Here is a 20,816-nt window from a genome sequence, read left to right as displayed (position 1 = left end):
GACAAAGAGTTTAATTCTAAAAGTGTAGAACAATTATAGTAAGGGTAATGAGTAGATCTGTAGAGAGCAGCTTGCAATGTGTGGCCACACTCCAGCGCCACCTTGCATCACTTAGGTTCCAGGGAAGAAGATAGTGGGGAATGGGATTGCTCTGTGAGCTAACAAACTCAATGGGCCAAATTTTCTTCTATGTCATACTGAAATATGAAATATCAATTGTGTGGGTTTATTTATGTGACTGAAAAACCAGCAACTGCAGCTGTGTTTTGACAATTCATCCTCCCCCCCTCCTCCAATGGCAATCCTCTCCAACAACTCATGCCGGTGTGATCCACTCCTCATTGACTTGAAGTTCAAGTCTTTGCTTGAGCCAATGAAACTCAGTTACCAAAATCAGGTGAGAATGACCACTGTAGTTTAAACTACTCAACAAATGAACCAAATGTAAATGTTTACTAAAAACCTGAGGAACCAATTCCGAAAATAAAGTGGCTCATGGCGAAAGAAAGTTGAACACAGCTTGCTGCACTTTGCAATGCCTCAGCCTTGCAGGACTGTTGTCTGGGTGTGAGTGGAAATATACATCTTAGCTTGCTGCAGGCAGGATTCACTTCCAAAGAGAATGCCTGGAGTGGGGGGGGGGGGGGGGGGGGGGGGAATCATGTGCTGGATTTATTTGTGGCAGGCTATGCCTACTTGTGTCACTGTCAACATGAAACTTGGAGCAAAGTTGAAGGTACCTGGAATGTGCCTTTAAGACTGCTGCTTTGGAACTTACTGTCTTTCTACCATTGTTATATTTTTCACCCTCTGGCTCAGCTCCATTTGGGCTTTTTAAAGCAAATGGGATTGTGTTTAATATCCATGGTCTTGGAATTGTGGGAACTCTCCCAGTTCAGCTTCATGAAAAGAGTTAAAAGCCAAGACGAGATTTGAAAGCACTGTACCTCAACCAGAGAAGACAAAGAGCAGAAGGACACTGTCTCTTTAAAATGCTGGAGCCAAAGGCTCCATCATCAGCTACATCAACAGAACTGTATTGCTTGATAAAAAACTACAAATTTATTACTCAAAATGCAATCATTCAGACCTTGAGAGATAGATGAAGAACAAATATAAGACAAGCAATGGGGCTAATGAGTGATGCCAATGACAGAGAATGGATCGATTCTGATGAGACCCCTCCACAAGAAGGCATCAGGACAAATGCAAGGTGTACACAACTTCCAAAGCAATGAACTCAAAATTTAGCTGTGTGCCACTGCAACAGGACTGGAAATACTGGACTGGGGAGACCAACATCGTAATGGAAAAGGCTAATCCGAAATGGTTGCCATGAAATACTGAATGCTGTGCATTGAAGTACACTGCCAGCAGGTTAACATCCTGGTATTCCATGCATCAAGACCAGGATTACACACACTAATTTACCAGAAACCAGTGACCCTGTAACGTAATCCTTCAATGAACTATGGAGATACAACTGCAGCAGGAAGATGTCCCACAGTATTGCAAAATGCCACACATACAAGGTGTAGGTACATGCAGAGTCATTCCATCTCTCACGCCTCTTCTGCCAATTAGATGACAGCTGAACTGCACATGAACCCCACACACTCCCCTTTGTTCTACACTCCTTAGTTACCTTGCTGAACAAAGGTCTGTCAATTGAACTTTGAGATGTTCTTTTGTCTCTTGTCAAAAGGTGTTCATAATCATTTGCGGGAAGGAAGTTTCAGAATTCCTTCATGCTTTGGGTGCAGGAGTGCTTTCTTAATTGCATTGTTCTGATTTTAAAACCGAGAGTTCCTTTCTTTGAGAAGCAGAAAACATTTGGGTTGTATGGGTATGGAATAAGTATAAAAGACAAACTGATGGGATGCTGATATATTGCAAACCTCCCTGTACTGGGAATGATGACATGTTATGTGTGTGTGTGTAGTTGACGAGATTTTATGTTAACATGTTTGTAATGTACCTGCAAAAACCAGTTTTCATGACACTTATACCCTGTGTATGTATGCCCATGACAATAAACATGAAACTTGATATCAATGCACGATGTTATACATTTACAAATGTTATGAATTATGTGCTCTTTTTGGAAAAGAAACACGATTTTGAAAGAATTCCCTGTTAATATCCAACACATTTTAAGTATGTTCATGAGCGGCACAGTGGCGCAGTTAAGTACAGCTGCTGCCTCTCAGCTCCAGTGATGCGGTTCGTTCCTGACCTCTGCTGCTGTCTGTGTGGAGTTTGCTTGCTCTCCCTGTGACTGCATGGGTTTGCTCCGGATACCTCCCACGTCCCACGGACGTGAGGTTAATTGGCCACTGTAAATTGCCCCTAGTGTGTCGGTGAGGGGTAGACTCTGGGAGGGGAGGGAGTTGATAGCAACGTGGGGAGAATAAAACAGGATGGGTGCTTGATGGTCGGCACAGGCTTGATGGGCTGAAGGGTCTGTTTCCGTGTCATATAACTCGATGATCGTAAATATCTAAGAATATGTTCAAGTTTAAAATGATTCAAAAACTTTAAAAACTATTCAGAGAAGCAAATGAAGCAGTGCACGACTCGACAACACTTACAGAAACCAATGATAATAAGCTTGGCCACTGGATTTTCATTGGCAGCCATGTGGCGTCGGTTCCCTCCACAGCCGCTCAGCTGGAAATTTGTTGGGGAGGGGGTGGTGGGGGAGAGGGCAGGAGGGAGGCCGAAGCCGACTGCTCCTAGGTGCCGCCTCACCTGGTGGACGGGTCTCAAACCGCTCGTCCTTACTCCGCAACTGGCCAGCCTGGCTCTCGGCAACCACTCGCACTCTGTAAACTGTCCCCGGCAACAAGCCCTTTAGTACAAAGAAGGTCTGCGAGGCATTTATCTGCATTTTGTCCAGAGGCTCTTTACCTGAAAAGCGTACGGAGACAAAGAACTGGCATAACCGCGGGGTGGATCTGATCATCTCATGGTTACGCGCGGTGGTGTGGACATGCTCTACATGCGTGTGATCAGGACGGATTTGCAAGACACCCCCAGAGCACCAGAACACAAGGGAGGAAAGCTGTTGCTAAAACCAGTGTCAAGTGGCTGAGAGTTAACTGATTTGCTCCACCTGACACTCCATTAAAAAAAATTCCACCGGTCGTACAAGATGCTGGTGAGACCGCACTTGGAGTACTGTATTCAGTTTTGCTCACCCTGCTATAGGAAAGATTTTATTAAACTGTAAAGAATGCAGAAAAGATTTACGAGGATGTTGCCAGGACTCGAGGGACAGAGAGGTTGGACAGGCTAGGACTTCCTTGGAGAATTGGAGACTGAAGGGTGATCTTATGGAAGTGTATAAAATCATGAGGGGCACAGATAGGTTGAATGCACTCAGTTTTCTCCCCCCAACGTTGGGGAATCAATAACTAGAAGGCATAGGTTTAAGGTGAGAGGGGAAAGCTTTAATGGGAACTTGAGGGGAAACCTCTTGTTTTGCACAGAGGGTGGTATATTTATGGAATGAGCTGCCAGAGGAAGTGGTTGAGGCAGGCACATTAAGAACTTCTAAAAGTCAGTCAGACAGGTACATGGATAAGAAAGATCGAGAAGGATATGGGCCAAACACGAACAATTGGGTCTAGCTTGGATGGGCATCTTGGCTAGCATGGATGAGTTGGGCTGAAGTTTCTGTGCTGTACTATTCTATGACTCTAATTATTGATCACTGATCAAGTCTCAAAATATCTGGATTACAATATTAGCTCATTAATTTTAAGAGTAACAAGTTCTTACCCTCCCTTCTGATGTTCTCTTCCTCTTCTAGGGGTAGTGACTAACACTGAAAGTTCAAAAGCATCCAGACCTCACTAACAGTGAGTGCCAGTGGCAGTCTGATGTATAACAGTAGCACCACCAAGCCCAAATCTGCAGCTGTGTCCATATTTTCCCAGTTATTACACCAACTGCAAGGGAGTTAGGAATCCTTCTGTCTGTGAAGAGGCCAATGTGGTTGGTGGCAGCAATCCCTGTTGGATCTTATTGCAAGAATTCGACTCAAGGCATGACTAACGGGAAGCCTTCCAGAGGAGGCCAATATTGAGTTGAAACTCTGAGGGAGTTATTAGCGAGATGTGAGATTCACGTTACATCAAGTGGGGTTTGTTGCTCTCTACTCATATAAAACTCAAAGGGCCAGTTCTAATGCATGGTGTAGCCAATTCCTGCTTGGTATACAACTCCTTCACTACAGAAGTTGCAAACATGCAGTGCTGTGTGGATCTCCCCCTGGTGGCTCCAGTTTCTTCCCACATGCCATAGACATGCCATCTACATGCCTGTAGATGGGTGGCAGGAGAATCGGAGGGGGCGTAGTTAATGAGAGTGCAAAAGGAAAGGTGGGAATAGTATAGATAGGAGTTTGGCAGTCAGTGACGATGTGGTGGGCTGAAGGATCTGTTTCTGTGCTGCGTGACTCTATCTGCCTTCCCAATGCAGTTGAACATCTCATTGAGATCTTCAGTCTGGGAAGGTGATGGGATGCAGGGTAAATTCTTGGGCAAAATCTTTCATGGGCAAAGGACTACTCCGCCCTCAACCAACAATGGGAAATGGCGGCCTTTAGTCTTGTAAAACTTTAGAGCTTGGTCTTCTAAGCTCTAAAGTTGTAAGTGAATCAACTGCCACAACAAATGCAAGCTATAAACCCGGTGACTCCCCGTAACTCGGATGGGATAAATCAGCTACGAGCGAAAAGGAGCATTTATTAAACAGGAATATATAACGTGCACCATTAAATAAGCAGCAGCAGCAGCAGACAGAACGGGTGGAAATGGGTGAGGTTGAAACATTCCACCTAACAGCAAGGCATCACTTCACTGAGGCCAGCCCACAGTCACTGAACAGACTAGCCCGCAACCACACTAACAACAGAGAGTACTTGTTTCATCCCAAGCTGAAGTGCCAGTAAACTGACAGTTAATTCAGACATCAAACTGGTGAAAGAGCCCATGGTCCCACCATGCTGCACCTACAGTGTCAATTGTTGCTGAATGGATATCAGTGTCAGCATAAGCACTGGATATCTCTCATTGTCTTTGAGAAAATGGTGGCGAGCTGCCTTCTTGAACTACTGCAGTTGTACGGTGGGGATAATCCCACAGTGCTGCTAATGAGGCAGTGCTAGGATTTTAGAAACAGCAACAATGAAGCAATGGTGATATCTTTCCAAATCACGTGTGTGACTTGGAGAGGAACTCGTACATATTGTTGCTATCACAGGCAATAGATCTCCCAGGTTTTGGGGAGATTCGTTGCTCGGCTGTCTGTGGGCATGGCATGCCGATGATGGAGGGAGTGAAGAATTGAACGAATAGCTTAGTGTTGGCTGTTGTCGAGCTTCCTGAGTATTGAATGTGGCTCGTAGATGGTGGAATGGCTTGGGGAATCAGGAAGGGAATCAGTCACCAGGATATCAAGCTAACTGCCCTTTTAGCTGTGTTATTTGTGGCTGACCCAGCTTTGGTTCTGATCAATGCTGGGATGTTGATATTGGTAGACTCAAGGGAGGTGATTAGGTTCTCAGTGGTAAGATGGAGTCATTGCCTGACACTTCTGTAGCTTGTACATTACTTGTCACTTAACACTGTCTACACCTTGCTGCTTCAATACTTGAGTGGTTGTGAATGGAATGAAGCAATGTGAAATCACTAGTGAATATCCCACTTCTACCACAAAGGAAGGAAGATCATTGATGAAGTACTCAAGATATTTGGGCTCATGATGCTGCACTGAGGAACTCCTGCAGCAATATGATGGAGCTGAGTTAACTGAGCACCAGCAACAACAACTATTTCCTTTGTGCAAGGTATGGTAGCAGCCAGGGGATAGCACTGCCACTCATTCCCAAGGCTCCTCAATGTTATACTTGGTCAGAAGTGATGTTATTGCCAAGGACATTCACTTGTATTGAACTTTTGTGAGGAGAACATGCTACTCAATGTCCAACCTCTGTTTCTGCTGTATCATGTTGTATAGTGGACAGTCAAAAAGTAATGTGTCTCTGTAATTTGTCAGTATCAGGCTAGCTGTGAAAGTGTATCAATTGCTCAAGATTTACCAAAGTACCCAATCAACACAGACATTTTGACAAGCCACTCTCATTATGGCTTTTGCAGGACTATATCAGAAACTTGGAGAGGGTCTTCACTAAATCTTGGCTGAAATCATGTTGCAGTAACAAAATTTGGGGAGATCAAACTTCGACAAAATGAATGCCAATTCAGATAGGTTTGTGTTAATGGGATCAGGAGCTCTCATGTCTGACGTCATCAGCATAAACCGGTGACTTTTTGGGATGGTGTGTCATTTACTGGCACTGAGGGACTGATTTCTGAGATGACACAAAAACCAGTTGGGTGAAACAAAAAGTAACAAATTTCTCTTTCAGAGTACAACAGAACTTTTTAAACTAAAGAGAAGCACACAGAATCCAATCAATGGAGTTCTTACTGTCAGCTATCTTATATTCAACATAAAAGTGCATATCCATTCGGTCAAACTCCCAACTGATATTTGCATGGTTTGAAGATGAGGTAATGTTCGTAATTACTGGACGAAGGACCATGACTAAGTAGGTAACAGAAGAAAGAGAGAGTCACATGAAAAAAATCAGGATCAAGAGCATTGAGAAAGATACATCAGTCGTGATGAGACCAAGAGTTTCAATTTCCTCTTCAGTAAGTCACTGGTAAATTTCTTCAGCCTTGTTGTTAAACCACGCAGCTTAAATTAATACCTCATTTAAAGTTCTCTCCTCTGCATTTTAATGAAAGAACAGCTACATCAACAAATAAAGCACAGTAATGTCGCTGTTCCAACAGTGGAGGAAGGGACTTCATGCAACAACCCATAACAAGAGCTGTAAGGCTTCAGTGCACGCTTCTTCTAGGCAGAGGAAGTTAAAACCCTGGAGATCATACAGCATGCAATACTTGTCTGCATTGACCCAGGGAGCTCTTGAGACTTTAAAACTTTTCAATTACATTTAGCTTAAGACAAGGTCTGTTGGGTTCATACTCGTGGTCCTCCACCTGCAGCTGAACCTTACACTTGTGGTTTTGACAGTGCACATAACACATTTCTGCTGTACTGATTTGCTCCTACTTGCTTATTCTGATTGTGTGCATATACACACACACACACACACACACACACACACACACACACACACACACATATGCCTGCCATAGATCAAAGCTCACTGCAATCTGTGAATTTAGAAACAGAATGAGCCACCCACTTCCCTTTCCTTCTACTCTCCACCATTTCCAACCTGCGGCCTTGTTTGCCAAAGTGTGTTGGATGCTGGGGATGATTGCGACATGGAGGATTCTGAGGAGGTGGGGGTTTAGCTGAATTTAATGGCAAGGCCATGTTATTTTATTTCTCCTGTGTCCTGGGATCCAGCCAGTATGACTGGATTGAGCAGGTGGCCTTGGCCTCGGAGATCATGCACAGGAAAGGCAATGAGAGGCAAAAGGTCAGGGTGGGGAGCTGGTCATCACAGTGATGCAGCTTGTAGAACTGCTGCCTCACCACTCCAGAGACGTCGGTTCAATCCTGACATTGGGTGGTGTGTGTGTGTGTGTGTGTGTGTGTGTGTGTGTGAGAGAGAGAGAGTGTGTGTGTGTGTGAGAGAGAGTGTGTGTGCGTGTGTGAGTGTGTGTGTGCGCGCGCGCGCGCGTGTGTGGAATTCGAACGTTCTCCCTGTGACTCCATGGGTTTATTCCAGGTACTCCCACATCCCAAAGACCTGTGGGTCAGAACGTTAATTGGCCGCTGTAAATTGCCCCTAGTGTGAAGGCGAGTGGTGGGAACTGGGGACTTGAAGAATATAAAATGGGATTAATGTTGGATTAATATAAATGCGTGGTCAGCACCGTCTCAATGGACTGAAGGACCCGTTTCCGTGTTGTATTGCATGGAGCAGGGCAGAAAATGAGGAGGCTGGGGTAGCTAAGACTGCTAGGCGTGATCAAAAGGGAGAAGCCTTAGGCTTCATCTGAGGGTCCCAGATGCAGGCCTTCCTCTTGACCCACAAAGAAAAGCATTTGCATTCAAGAATTGGCAGCTCCCCACCTCCCTGTCACTTAGCCCTGGGAAAACCAAGCAGCAGTGGTTGCATTGAAATCAGGTTCCCACTCGACCCATTCTTTCATGGTCCCCAGCCTCTCAAGAGATGGTGTGCCAAGGAACCCATTGCTGAAACAAAATGCCAATGGGTATTCATGAAGCAGGTTGGGAACTTTATCCCATTTATTTTAGGGTTTAAGTCAAATCCATCCTCACCTGTTTTTGAGGGTTAAAATGAGGCCATTGTGACTGGGGCTATATCATATCACAGTCAAAGCTGTTGCTCTTTAACAGGGAGACACAACAGTAGGCTCACTCACACTCAATCCTCCAAGTCCCAAACAAACCCTGGCAAGACCCAGTGCTTTCCTGCCTTAACTTTATTTGCCTTCTTTTCAAATCAACATCTGGCACCTCTTGATTGTTAATTTTAAAATAATTTAACATGGCAATAAAAACCTTAATTCTGCTTTTGAAAATTAAAATTACTGGTGTTCTCTTAAAGGTCTTGCCCACTGCTGACTAAATGGGGTTTACAGCCCCTCTGTTCACCATCTACATTATCTCATGCTGATGCATATGTTTCTGTCCTACACACACTTATCAAGCTTTTGATTCAAAGCAGTTGTGAGATTTGCTTCAACAATTGGCATCTTGTAACAAGTTCTACATTGTGGGTGAATAGGTTTCTTCTAAACTTTATACTATATTCATCAGAAACCATCTTTAATTTCCAGCCAGAAACCAGAGATGAGTGCGGGTAAAAGCAAATTGCTGGGATCTGGAAAATGCTGCATTTGATAAAAGTCTCACAGGTAATTTTCAAAAGGAATTTGATACAAATGAGAATGGAGTAAAAGGGGAAAAGGCAAAGGCATGGGACTAATTAGAGCGCTCTGCCAGAGGGGTTCCAGAGGCACGTCTGTCAAATGGATCTTTCTGTGCTGTTGCATTGTTCATCTTAAAGGTGGAGAGTTTCAGTCAACCCTTAAGGCATTACCAACCTCAGCAGGACTGTTCCCTTTACTTGCTGGCCGATCTTTTACAAATTGTTCTCGTTTATTTTGATTTTAAATAATAAATTCCCACATTATCCCATATTTTCTTTGTACCAAATTCTTCCTTCGGTTAAGAGTATTCTCCCATTGACAAGTTCCATAGCACAACCAGTACCACTGTTTCATAAATACACTTTGAACCATAACTCCTTGCCCTCTCCATTTCTTTCTCTCAGTGACCTGCCTTGCCAATGTGAGGATGAGGAGAATCAGAACTTATGGATGCCAGGGAAAAACTTTGAGACACAATAAACCCCGCCTCTTTTACTGAAATCACAATTCTTTCTTCATATTCTTTCTTCTCTCTAGATTGAATCTAACTATCCCTCAAACTGCCTAATATTGCATTGCATTACTGAGTGACTGCAAGACCCTGGGCAGGGGATTTGGTTCAACATCTGAAAATCCATTTTCTGTTGGATATTTTGCCAGATTGTAAGATATATTGAGGAGATGATGATGAAATCCATAAGATGGGTAGAAATGTTCTTCACATCTTGGCCAGTTATCACTCCTCCACCTCAGCTGTCCACTCCAATCCCAGTTCTTTGTCCCTCAGCTCTCCATAATCTCTCGACCCCTAATTGCTTTCACTGTCTGGATTCAAAGGCTTTGCGAGATAATGAGCTTTATTTTAATAACTACTTACAGTACAATAACTCCTTATCTTTCCATTTTATGTTTTAAGGTAGAATCCTCTTTTTTGGTGTTCTATAATGACTCAATAACTAGTTGAAATAATCCTTTACTATTTACTACTCAAGGTTTTCACCACATAATATTAATTGCTTGTGTAAAAGCCTCAAATAACCAGCAAGGAGAGAGGTTGCAAATGCAGTCACAATGTGGTGCAGTCCAGAATCATTCATAGTTAGTTTGAGGCAAGAGTGTTGGGATCAGGTGATGAAATAGAAGGTCACTTTGGGGTTTCTATAGGTAGGTTATGATGCGTTAGATGTGGAAGAGAGAATGACTATATTAAGCCCAGTTCAATTTAAATTGAAAAGGCGAAAGCATGGGACTAATTAGAGAACTCTGCCAAAGAGGTTCCGGGCTATGGCTGTCAGATGGATTTTTCTGTGCTATTTCATCGATCCTTTCTAAGTTGGAGAGTAACAGCCAATCCTTAAGTACATCCGCTTCCCGGTGGTGCTGCCACATTCTTGAACCCTTAATGCTACCTCTTCTGTTATTGTCAGTTTAGCATTTTCTTCTGCACTACTTCAGATTGCACTGCTATACTTTGCACCATTCTGTTGTTTTGTGCCCGTCACTGTATTTATTGTTGTATTTATTTATTACAATGAATACTGTTTACTCTGTGAACTTCACACGAGCAAGGAATTAATTCCATTGCAACCTGGTGCACATGACAATAAACTCATCCGAATCTGAACGTGAACCACAAATTTAGGCAAAGTTTATATATCCTTAACATTCATCCTTGAACAGTACCCAGGGACAGACAACACAAGATTATATATGTTCAATGATGCAAAACTAAATAAAACCAATGTTATATTTACAAGAAAGACAATACCCTTCATTGTTTTATCAACTGGGATTATTATATCTGTTTTCAGTAATGGAGATGTTGAAGATATTCCTGCAGTGGCAGAGAAAGGAAGAAAGACAACAGGTAAGGCAGAGGAAAAGTATGATACGATGTTGTAATATAATAATTCAGAAATTTAGAGAGAGAGAGATTGCAAACAACTGTAAAACATTTAGAACTGGAGAGGAATGCATCACCCTGGACTCTTCTGAGAAATAGAGACTAGGCTTCACCCTGCCATCTTCAATATATATATATCTAGGGTTGTAATTCTACTTGAAGTCTTCCTGGAAGACTGCTCTAGGGTCTCTAATGGCTCTGCCAAGTCAAACAAATTTATCATGATAAACAAAATAGTTCAGAGAAAACAAAATTAACTACACTTTTTAACATCCCCTTGAATAATCATTTCGGGGCAGTGGAAACAATCTTTAATTCCTTGGGCTCCAGGACAATCATGAAGGGTTGTCAAACCTTCACATGCCACGGCCCCAGGCTTTAAAGGTGCCTCTCTGGGAAGGTGCTAAGCCAAGGCTCCACACCACTCAATAGAGAGGGGAGGAAAGAAACACGTGCAAGCTTATCACTGTGGTCCCAGAGTAGCAGGCTAGCTGTCTCAACGAGGAAATGCATAAAGGGAATAAAGAGTGTCACCCTGAAAAAGAACAACTTAATTGAAGAGAAATCAAATCAGCAACAAAATGATTGTTAGCATTTGACCCCATTAAAATCTACGCCACACGACTGACTGACTGCGCACGTTTAAGGATTGTGGCATTGTTAGCTAAGGAAACTACAGTTAATAATAAATAGTGCAGACACAAAGTTTGGAAGAGCACTATCAGCCAAAAACTGACCGCATCTCCAAGTCAGCTCCCTTCAATGCAATCCATGAAATTATCTTTGCTCACACACTCTCTGGGTACAAACAGTTATCTATATACTATCCATAACGAAAGCTTCAGTCTCCACCACCCTGACTAGTGCACCCCAATCAATTGCAAATCAAAGGCCAAACACACGGCAAACAGCCACAAACTCAGAAAACCATGCAGGTTACCTTTGCCCTCCCCAGGCGTGGTTTGGTGAGTCACTGTTAATAGTCAAAGAGAGAGAAGGAGAACAGAAACAATAAAGACAGAAACTGTATAATTAAGAGCACAGCAGGAACAAATCAGGAAAACACAAGATAACCATTATGAAAATATGTTGACAGTGATTATGACTCCAAAAAGTTCCCACAAAAAGAGAGCTCAGTCTTTGTATGGCACAGTGAGTAAATAGTGTGGTCAAAGTTTGTCCTGGGTGCTGGGGCAAACAAGCAGCAACAAATTGGCTGCTTGCCATTTGGTTTTGTGAATATCCATGGGGCTGGACATCACATGGGCCATCCAAGACAAATATTCCCCACCACACCAACCTGTGCGTTTCAAACTCCTCTTCATTCGGGAACGCTGCCACTTCTTAAAGGGAGCTTCCTCCCCACGTTGGATTTTCAGGGAGAGAGTAAGAGGCTATGTTCACACACAACTGTTTCAGTAGTGCTTAAAACATGCCTGGAATCAAAACAGTGAATGCAATCACTGCATGTTCCTCCATCAGTATGTGGTGCTTTGTACCAGTCACCCAGTGGATCCCAGATCACTGGCTCCTCATTTCTTGATGGTCTCCAGTGATTCCACCAACAGCATGTCCCCCGGCAAAGCAAGAGGAAGGTGTGGCTGGATCAGTGCAGCTCAGGAGTTGGGAGATTCAGCTTCTGTGAGTGAGAGGTTGGCCATGATTTCATTAAGACACATCATTGCTGGGGATTCACCTGGTATTTGGAACAGTAATTCTCATTGTTTCCTGCCCATTTGTCTAGTATCCAAATTGTCATCATCCCTAACCTATTGGTTTACCTCTGACCTCTCGTGCAACACCCTTGATAATGTGTGAATTGGACTCTCCAAAGAAATCACTGAAAACTTTCAAAGGATTGCACAGGACAAAGTGGCCTTCGGAAACTATTCTGCGCTTTAGTTCAATGTTACTGTGCACAAGAGCCAGGGAACAAATGGAACAAGTCACAAAAAATACACTCTTAATTCAACATATTATTCTCCTCAACTTCTGTCATCTCAACGGGATCCCATCACCAGGCACATCTTCCCCTCCCCTCTCCCCAGGGATCGCTCTCTCTAATTCCCTTGTCCACTCGTTCCTCCCCACCGATCCCTCTCCAGGTTGTGCTAAGTTCTACACCTGCCTCTACACCTCCTCCCTCACCACCATTCAGGGCCCTAAACAGTCCTTCCAGGTGAGGCATTCCTTCACATGTGAATCCATTGGTGTCATTTTATGCATCAGGTGCTCCCGGTGCAGCTTCCTCTACATCGGTGAGACCCGACACAGTTTGGGGGAAATTGCTTCATCGAGCACCTTCACCCCATTCACCATAACAACCAGGATCTCCCGGTGGCCAGCCATTTTAATTCCACTTCCCATTCCCACACTGACATGTCTGTCCACAGCCTCCTCTACTGCCAAGTTGAGTTAGACACAGATTACAGGAAAAGCTCCTCATATTCCGCCTTGGTAGTCTCAACCCTGACGGCATAAACATCAATATCTCTAATTTCCAGTAACCACTCCCCTCTGGCCCCCCCCTTTGTTTTTCCCTTATCCCACTGGCCCCATCACCCCTTCTCTTTCCCCTCCCCTGCCCTCTCAATCTGCCCATCACTCACACGTGCCTCCCCTCTGGTTCCCATCCTCACCTTTATTCCATGGTCCACTGTCCTCTCCTATCAGATTCTACCTTCTTCAACCCTTTGTCACTTCCACCTATTACCTCCCAGCTTCTTGCATCATTCCCACTCTCCCCCTCCCTTTTATCCCCCTCTCATCTGGATTCACCTACCACCTGCAAGCTCTTGCTCCAGTCCCTCCCCCTTCCCTTATATTCTGGCTTCTCCACACTTTCTTTCCAGCCCTGATGAAGGGTCTCGACCCGAAACGTCAGCTGTCCCTTTCCCTCCATAGATGCTGCCTGACCCGCTGAGTTCCTCCAGCATTTTATGTTACTCTGAATACAAATTCATGGAGGGTATTTCACAAGACCAGCTTAATAGTAACGCACAGAACCAAACCACAAACTGTAAACCCTGTACTAGTTATCAGTTGCCTGTGAAAGCAAAACATCTTTAGTTTTCAGTGGACAAATCCAATACATGTTTGGAAAATTAATGGCAATGTTTTTTTTTAGAAGGTTGGGATAATTGACTTCCTTTTCCAATGAACCCACCTCCTGACATCTCCTTGAATTGCTGCGACATGTGAACCTTTAACCTTTCCCCTGTGACTTTTCCTTCACAATACCTGTCCCTGCTACTCCTGGCTGGAGGGTTTGTGATTGGCAGCTTGTGGTCTCCAAGCTGGAATCTCAGGTGAACAAGGTGTAAGCCTGCACCGTTACCAGACTACCTGTTGTCGCCAGAAATTTCGACCCACTCCCTCACTTTCTCCCCTCAGTTCTGAAGAGACTGAGCTTTGCTGGGTTCATTTCCACAGGTGACGGATGTAGTATGAGAGCACATGGCTGTCACGTGACAGTAACAATACTGACCCCTCCGGTTGGAGGACAGCATTGCTTATCGGATCGGAAGTGACACCACTATCGATCAAGGTTTAGCTCCACCCCACCCATCAGGTGTGGGCATAGGGATTGGCCTTGGAGAGCACCTTTGTTCCTGAACCTGCCCGACCATTGGCCTTGGCAGGCACCTTTGTCCTTGACCTCCAAGCCATTGGCCTGTCTAAATTATCTGGCTGGGCTCCACCCAGCCTCCCAGCACTATAAAGGGTGTTGCACTTCCCTGGCCCTACCTCTTTTGACTTCCCCAGGAATAGTGAGACAACGCTGCAGAGACCACCGGTAAGAGTGTGCACCACCATGTAGTTTGGGAGCGTCTTAGTCAGATTCCAGGGAGTGTTAGAGCCAATGCTTGTCTGGGTCAAGGAGTTCAGGCATTGAAGTGTTCATCCCTTGATAAGCTGTACCTTGTTTATTGTGTGTTTGTGTGCGTGAGTGTGTATCTCATCCTCGTTGCGATTCCCCCTCACGTTCGTGGTCTCCTGCGTGTGTGTGTGCGCGCGCGCGAGTGTGCGCCCATTCCCATTCATTCTGTCCCTGCGTTTGCCTTTGTGATTAAACTATTTTTACAACCTAAAGCCTGTGTCGAGAATCCTCCATCTTTAAGATTCCAAAAAAACCTTTTCACACAACAACGGAATCCTCCCATACCCCTCCCAGGCCATTCTTCATGTGTTGGCCCTGACAATGTGCCCTTTGCTTGGGTCTGTACCTTAACACGTTGGGATAAATCGGAGAGCTATGTGACTGGGAGTGTAACCAAGCTGAGGAGGTTGGTGGTTAGAAGCTGCTCCACCAGCCCTTCTGATGGAGGAGAGGGGTATAATTTAGACAACCGGTTTTAGGAGACTAGAACAACTCATCAACTGTGGAGAACCTCTGGTTACTGGTCCAACTGCTGTCAGCTAGTTCATTGTGAATGGGATAGCAGTGGAAGGAACGAGTTGCCTAATGTGCCATAAGTGTGGGGGACTCCAACTGGGTGAGCAGTCCGCAATCCCAATTGAATGTGGCAGGACAACTGACTCTCCTGTCCTTATCCTACCAGCAAAATAAGTGGTACCTTATATAATAGGTATAATGGCTACCCATAGAGGGTAGTAGAAGACTGGTTAGATTAGGGAACACTGGACAATCTTTCCTTTTCCCAGACCAGGGTGCATTGAACCAACTTTAGAAGCTCAGACATTATCAAGCCTCATTGTTACAACAAGGCTATTTGGGGGCTGGGACTTCCTTTAAAATAATTTGAAGGGCCAAGGCATGTTGTAAAGCAGTGTCAAATATCGGCACCTAGAGCCAGGAATGAGAGCCAAGAGTCTCTAAGGTGCAGAGTACCTTCATCCATCACTGTAATAGCCTCTTCTGTTAACTCGCTGCCAGGTCCCACACGGGTAAAGGCGCTGAGATAGAACTTGTAGCGGGTGCTGTAGTTGAGATTCCTCAGGGTCCAGCTGGTCTCATTTTCTGCAGGGATTGTGATCTCCACCAGAGGGCCCAGCTCATGTGTGCTGTTAACTGACGGAAAACAGGAAGATAAATCTCTGCATTGTCACGTCACATGCCAGTGACAGTCTGATGATTAAGTACAGCCATCTAGTCATCAATAAACTTTACAACATTCCAACTGCAAACACACATGCATATTAATCCTATATATTAAAGACTGGATTAGCATACAGTGCCTGTTTTGTCACATTTCAGCTGTCACACTGACAAATATGCAAATGTCTTCTGAACCGAGCTCAAATGTTGTAATCATTTTACAGCAACAGCTTAAAACCGAAGAGTAAGGCTGATTTTTATCTGTTGCCTTATCCTTTGATGGCCATGCCATACAAAAATCTATTCAAAATTTTCAAATGAATCCTCATAACCCCTTGCCCACCCTCAACAGCTTTTAAAGCACAAAAATGCCTGACATTGGGATGTTTTCAGAATGATTTCTCTCTAAGTTTTCGTGCTACGTTTTTTTCTGGATTCCCTTACCAAACAAAATAACTGTTCTCTCTTTCCACTCGATCAAATCCTTTGATCATCAGGGGGATAAAAAACAAGGCCCTTTACTTTTTGCGGTGTATGTGAATGATTTGCACTTCAATGGAGGGGCCAAGGTTGGGATGTATGCAAATTATACCAAAACTGGCTGTGAGATTGATACCAAGGAGGAAGAGACTCAGATGGTGAACGAGGGACTTATTCCCGTTAGAAGAGAGGTCAACTACTCGCAAAGGAGGCAAGTTTCAATGAGTCAGTTAGAACAGAGTTCAGAAGTACTCCCCACTCATCCCCCCGCCCCAACACGTGTGAGGACCTGGAACTCAGGCGGAAAGGCTGGTGGAGCTAGAAACCCCCAGCATGAAGTACCATCTGGATGGACACTTGTGGAGCCACAAACCGATATGGGAGTTAGTCGGACCTTTCTGGTCAGCACCGTCAGAATATGTCAAATGGCCTCCTTTGTTGTAAACAAATGGCCTCCTTTGTTGATCTTAAACACCTCTAATGGATACCTCTACATGTGAAGAATACAAGACCAGAATACAATTTCAGAATGATCTACATTTCAGTGGTGGGGGGGGGGGGGGGGCAGGGGGTGTTTAAAAAAAGTTATATAAACCAATGTCACTTAACAACCTGAGGCAGAAACATCTCTTCTCAGCATGGGAGACCCTCCATTTTAAAACACCCTTGTGTCACCTAATATACTGGGGTGGCACAGTGGTGCACTGGTAGAGTTGTTGCCTCATAGCTCCAGTAATCTGGGTTCAATCCAGTGCTGCCTGTGTGGGGTTTGCACACTCTCTCTGTGACCTTGAAGGACTCCCTCTGGGTGCTCCAGTTTCCTCCCACATCCTAGGGGTGTGTGGGTTGGTAGGTTAACTGGCCACTGTAAATTGTTCCTAGTATAGAGGTGGGTAGAAGAATCTGGGGGAGTGAAGCAGGATGTGGAGAGAATAAAATATGATTAGTGTAATTGGGTGCTAGTTGGTTGGCATAGACTAGATGGGCAGAAGGGTCTGTTTCCATGCTGTATGACTCAATGATGCTGGTTACATTACCAATGCATAATGTACAACATTGACTTTAAAGGAAGAGAGAGATTACCATGTCTTTTCAGAGAAAAAAACAATTGGTCTATTTAAATTTGAACACACCAGTTCAGAAGGCCAACAGCAGTGACAACTTCCTGGCTTCGGACAGCGTTCTCAAGACTGCTCCATCTTGGTGCTGGTGTGGAATGAAAATGAATCTCATGCTACCACATTCTTGGGATTCGCTCAACATCATAAATCAAAAGGCAAATGAAACAGCCAGAGTAGCAAGATCATGAGGGGTGTTGGCAGACTGGATGTGGAGAGGATGGTTTCTCCTGTGGGCAAGCCTAGAACTAGGGGTCACTGATTAAAAATAATGGGTCACCCTTTAAGGCAGAAATGAGCCAAAAGACACTTTTCTCTCAGAGGATTGAGCGCCGTTGAAACTCTTTCTCAAAGGGTGGTGGAAACAGAGTCTTTGATTACTTTTAGGAAAGATAGAGTCATAGAGCTATACAGCACAGTAGTGTAGTGGTTAACGTAACGCTATTGTAGTGCCAGTGACCTGGGTTCAATTCTGGCTGCTGTCTGTAAGGAGATTGTATGTTCTCCCCATGATTACGTGGGTTTCCTCCGGGTGCTCAGGTTTCCTCCCAGAAGTTCTGGGCATGCTATGTTGGCACCGGAAGTGTGGCGACACTTGCGGGCTGCCTCCAGAACATTCTACTCAAAGATGCATTTCCCTGTGTTTCGATGTACATGTGACTAATAAAGAAATCTCATTTTATCCAGCATGGAAACAGGCCCTTCAGCCCAACTCATCCATGCTGACCAAGGTGTCTTCCTGAGTTAGTCCCATATGCCTACATTTGGCCCAAGTCTATCTAGACCTTCCCTGTCCATTTACCTGTCCAAATGTCTTTTAAACATTGTAATTGTATTCCTCTACCACTTCCAATGGCAGCTTATTCCAAAGACCACCACCCTCTGTGCAAAAAAATATGCCTCTCAGGTCCCCTTTAAATCTTTCCCCTCTCACCTTAAATCTTTGCCCCCTGGTTTTAGACTCCCCTACCCTGGGAAAAACTGTCACCATCCAACTTATCTTTGCCCCTCATGATTTTATAAACCTTTCACCCCTCAGCCTCCTGCACTCAGAAAAAAAGTTCTGGCCTATCCAGTCCCTCCTTATAACTCAAGCCCTCCAGTTCCAGCAACATCCTTTGAATCTTTTCTGCACCCTCTCCAGCTTGATAGATTCTTGACAAGGGAGTAAAAATTTATCATGGGTAGATGGGAACGCAGAGTCGAGGTTATAGACAGATCAGCCATGATCTTACTAAATGGCGGAGAAAGCTTGCTCTTGCTTGGAATTCACGGCTTGATAGGTTTCTGACTTCGAAACAAAGCAAAAAAAAGCACACTATTTTCATAGTGCTGGTGGGGGAGAGGGTAATTTTATCAATTGGGAGATTCTGGTGCTAGAATTCTTCTGATAGGACCATTTATTGGGAACACTAAGAAGGTGGGTGTGTCCTATTCCCTGCACCCATGGTGACCTAGTCACATTTTACTGATTGAATCTCCCACAGGCCACAGAGATTCTCAGGCAGATTCAGATCCTGTTCGGTTATCTTATTGAAATGGACAAAATTCTTATGAGGCTTGGCAGGGTAGATGTGGCGATGTTGTTTCCTGTGGCTGTGGGTGGGGGGGGGGGGGGGGCGGGGAGGTGTCTAAAACCTGGGGTCGGAGCTCCATTGGACGGGGTCAGCCAATCAGGAGGAAAATGAGTGAGATTTCTTCATTCACCTTCACGCATCCTTGGAATTCTCCACCGAAAATGGTTGTGGAGGCTTAGTTACTGAATATGTACAAACCAGAGGTCAATTGATTTTTAGACGCTAAGGGAATCAAGGGATTATGGGGTCAGTGCAAGACAGTGGAAGCAAGGGAAAAGATTAGCCATGACCTTATAGAAGGGTAGAGCAGACACGGAGGGCAGAATGGCTGACGCCTGCTTTTACTTTTTATGCTCTTCTGCTGTACTGTTTTCTATACCAGGAGCACTCTGACAACAAAGAAAAGTACTGAATTGATTGCAAGCTGCAAAATAGCAGACAGTTTGCCCAGAGAAATTCTAGCTTGAATTGTGGGTTTAGCACAAGAACAAGAACAGCTTCTGCCCACCGCACCCCCACCCCCCACCACACCCCCCCCACCCCGCCACCATCCCATGTGATGATCGAGAGTTGGGCGCTAGAGTGTCACATCTTCACAGAAGGTGTGGCTGGTTCTGGGCAATGTAAGCACAGGCCAGTAATGACTGAGTCTGACATCACACAGTGAAGAGGATTTCAATCATGCTTATAAATTCTGTACAATGATCAGTTCAATAAGACAATATACAGCGCCCCTAAGGAAAATACTGCAGATGCTGGAAATCTGAAATAAAACAGAACATTTTGGAAATATTCAGCAAGTCAGGCAGGATCTGATGATTAACCAGAAATGGTAACTTGTGTTTTTTTTAAAAATCTCTTTGCAGTTGCTAATTCACCTCCTAGATTTATAGTGCTCAGCGGAGATGCAGCTTGGAAAGCATCAGTCATAATGTGCTTGGTTAAAAGGTTGACACAAGAAGCTGCAGATGTTGGGATCTGGAGCAACTCAGCATCCTGTGAACTCAGAATCTGGTCTCAACCTGAAATGTTGACTATTCATTTCCCTCCAATAGATGCTGCCTGACACATTGAGTTCCTCCAGCATCTGGTGTGTTGGCTAAAAGGTTTATTGTAACACAGGCAATAGAAGGTTGTGCGTAATTCTTGCATTGCAGATACTTACTGCGCTGGTATTTGAGTGTGTATCCTTTGAGAATGCCATTTGGATGAAGTGGTGGGCCCCACTGCAGAGTCAGGGAGTCAAGCATTGGGCTGGTAATCTTCAAGTACGCTGGCGAACTGGGAACTAATGAAAAGCACAAGTCGAAATGTTATACAACAATACCACCAGACAGGTAAACAGCATTTAGTTGTGTTTCTTTGGGGAATATCTAAGATAGAAAGACCAAAAGCAGAAATCAGCAAAATAACTTTGCCATTACAAATGCTGTGGCAAAGCTTGGGTGATGACAAGAGTGGAAGTGAACACACAGTCCCTCAATTTACATCTGCAGCAGGAGCAAAACCTACAGTTATATCATGCCTAAATACATTGGCTGAATGCATCCCCAAAGCCCAGTGACTTATGTTACAATGGCAAACACAGCAGACACTCTACCCCGTTAAGGTCTGAGAAACCAGTTCATCTCTTTCTATTGGTGGTCTGGCTCTGGAGGAGTCCTGACCAGATGCCAGGGAGAACACAGTCTTCTAACGAGTGCAATGGTTTCCTTCTATACTCGCTGA

At 44.4% G+C, this 20,816-nt stretch overlaps 1 protein-coding gene across 17 annotated transcripts in view; it reads right to left on the bottom strand.

Annotated features, from left to right (window-relative positions):
• Window positions 1-20,816, bottom strand: part of nrcama (neuronal cell adhesion molecule a) — a 370,822-nt gene that overhangs the window by 26,061 nt on the left and 323,945 nt on the right. For 12 of the 17 annotated variants that reach the window (XM_052029796.1, XM_052029800.1, XM_052029804.1 and 9 more), the window contains 6 exons: window positions 20,254-20,376; window positions 15,707-15,886; window positions 11,795-11,827; window positions 10,720-10,785; window positions 6,499-6,615; window positions 2,752-2,910 (listed from right to left, as the gene is read on the bottom strand). In XM_052029796.1, coding sequence (XP_051885756.1) covers window positions 2,752-2,910; window positions 6,499-6,615; window positions 10,720-10,785; window positions 11,795-11,827; window positions 15,707-15,886; window positions 20,254-20,376 — 678 coding nt within the window. The remainder of the gene's footprint in view (window positions 1-2,751; window positions 2,911-6,498; window positions 6,616-10,719; window positions 10,786-11,794; window positions 11,828-15,706; window positions 15,887-20,253; window positions 20,377-20,816) is intronic. The other 5 variants (XM_052029810.1, XM_052029811.1, XM_052029812.1 and 2 more) reach the window with 2 other exon arrangements.

The sequence above is a fragment of the Pristis pectinata genome, chromosome 15, assembly GCF_009764475.1.
Source record: "Pristis pectinata isolate sPriPec2 chromosome 15, sPriPec2.1.pri, whole genome shotgun sequence".
NCBI lineage: Eukaryota > Metazoa > Chordata > Chondrichthyes > Rhinopristiformes > Pristidae > Pristis > Pristis pectinata.
Note: the sequence above shows the minus strand (reverse complement) of the source record. Positions and strands in the feature narration are given on the sequence as shown.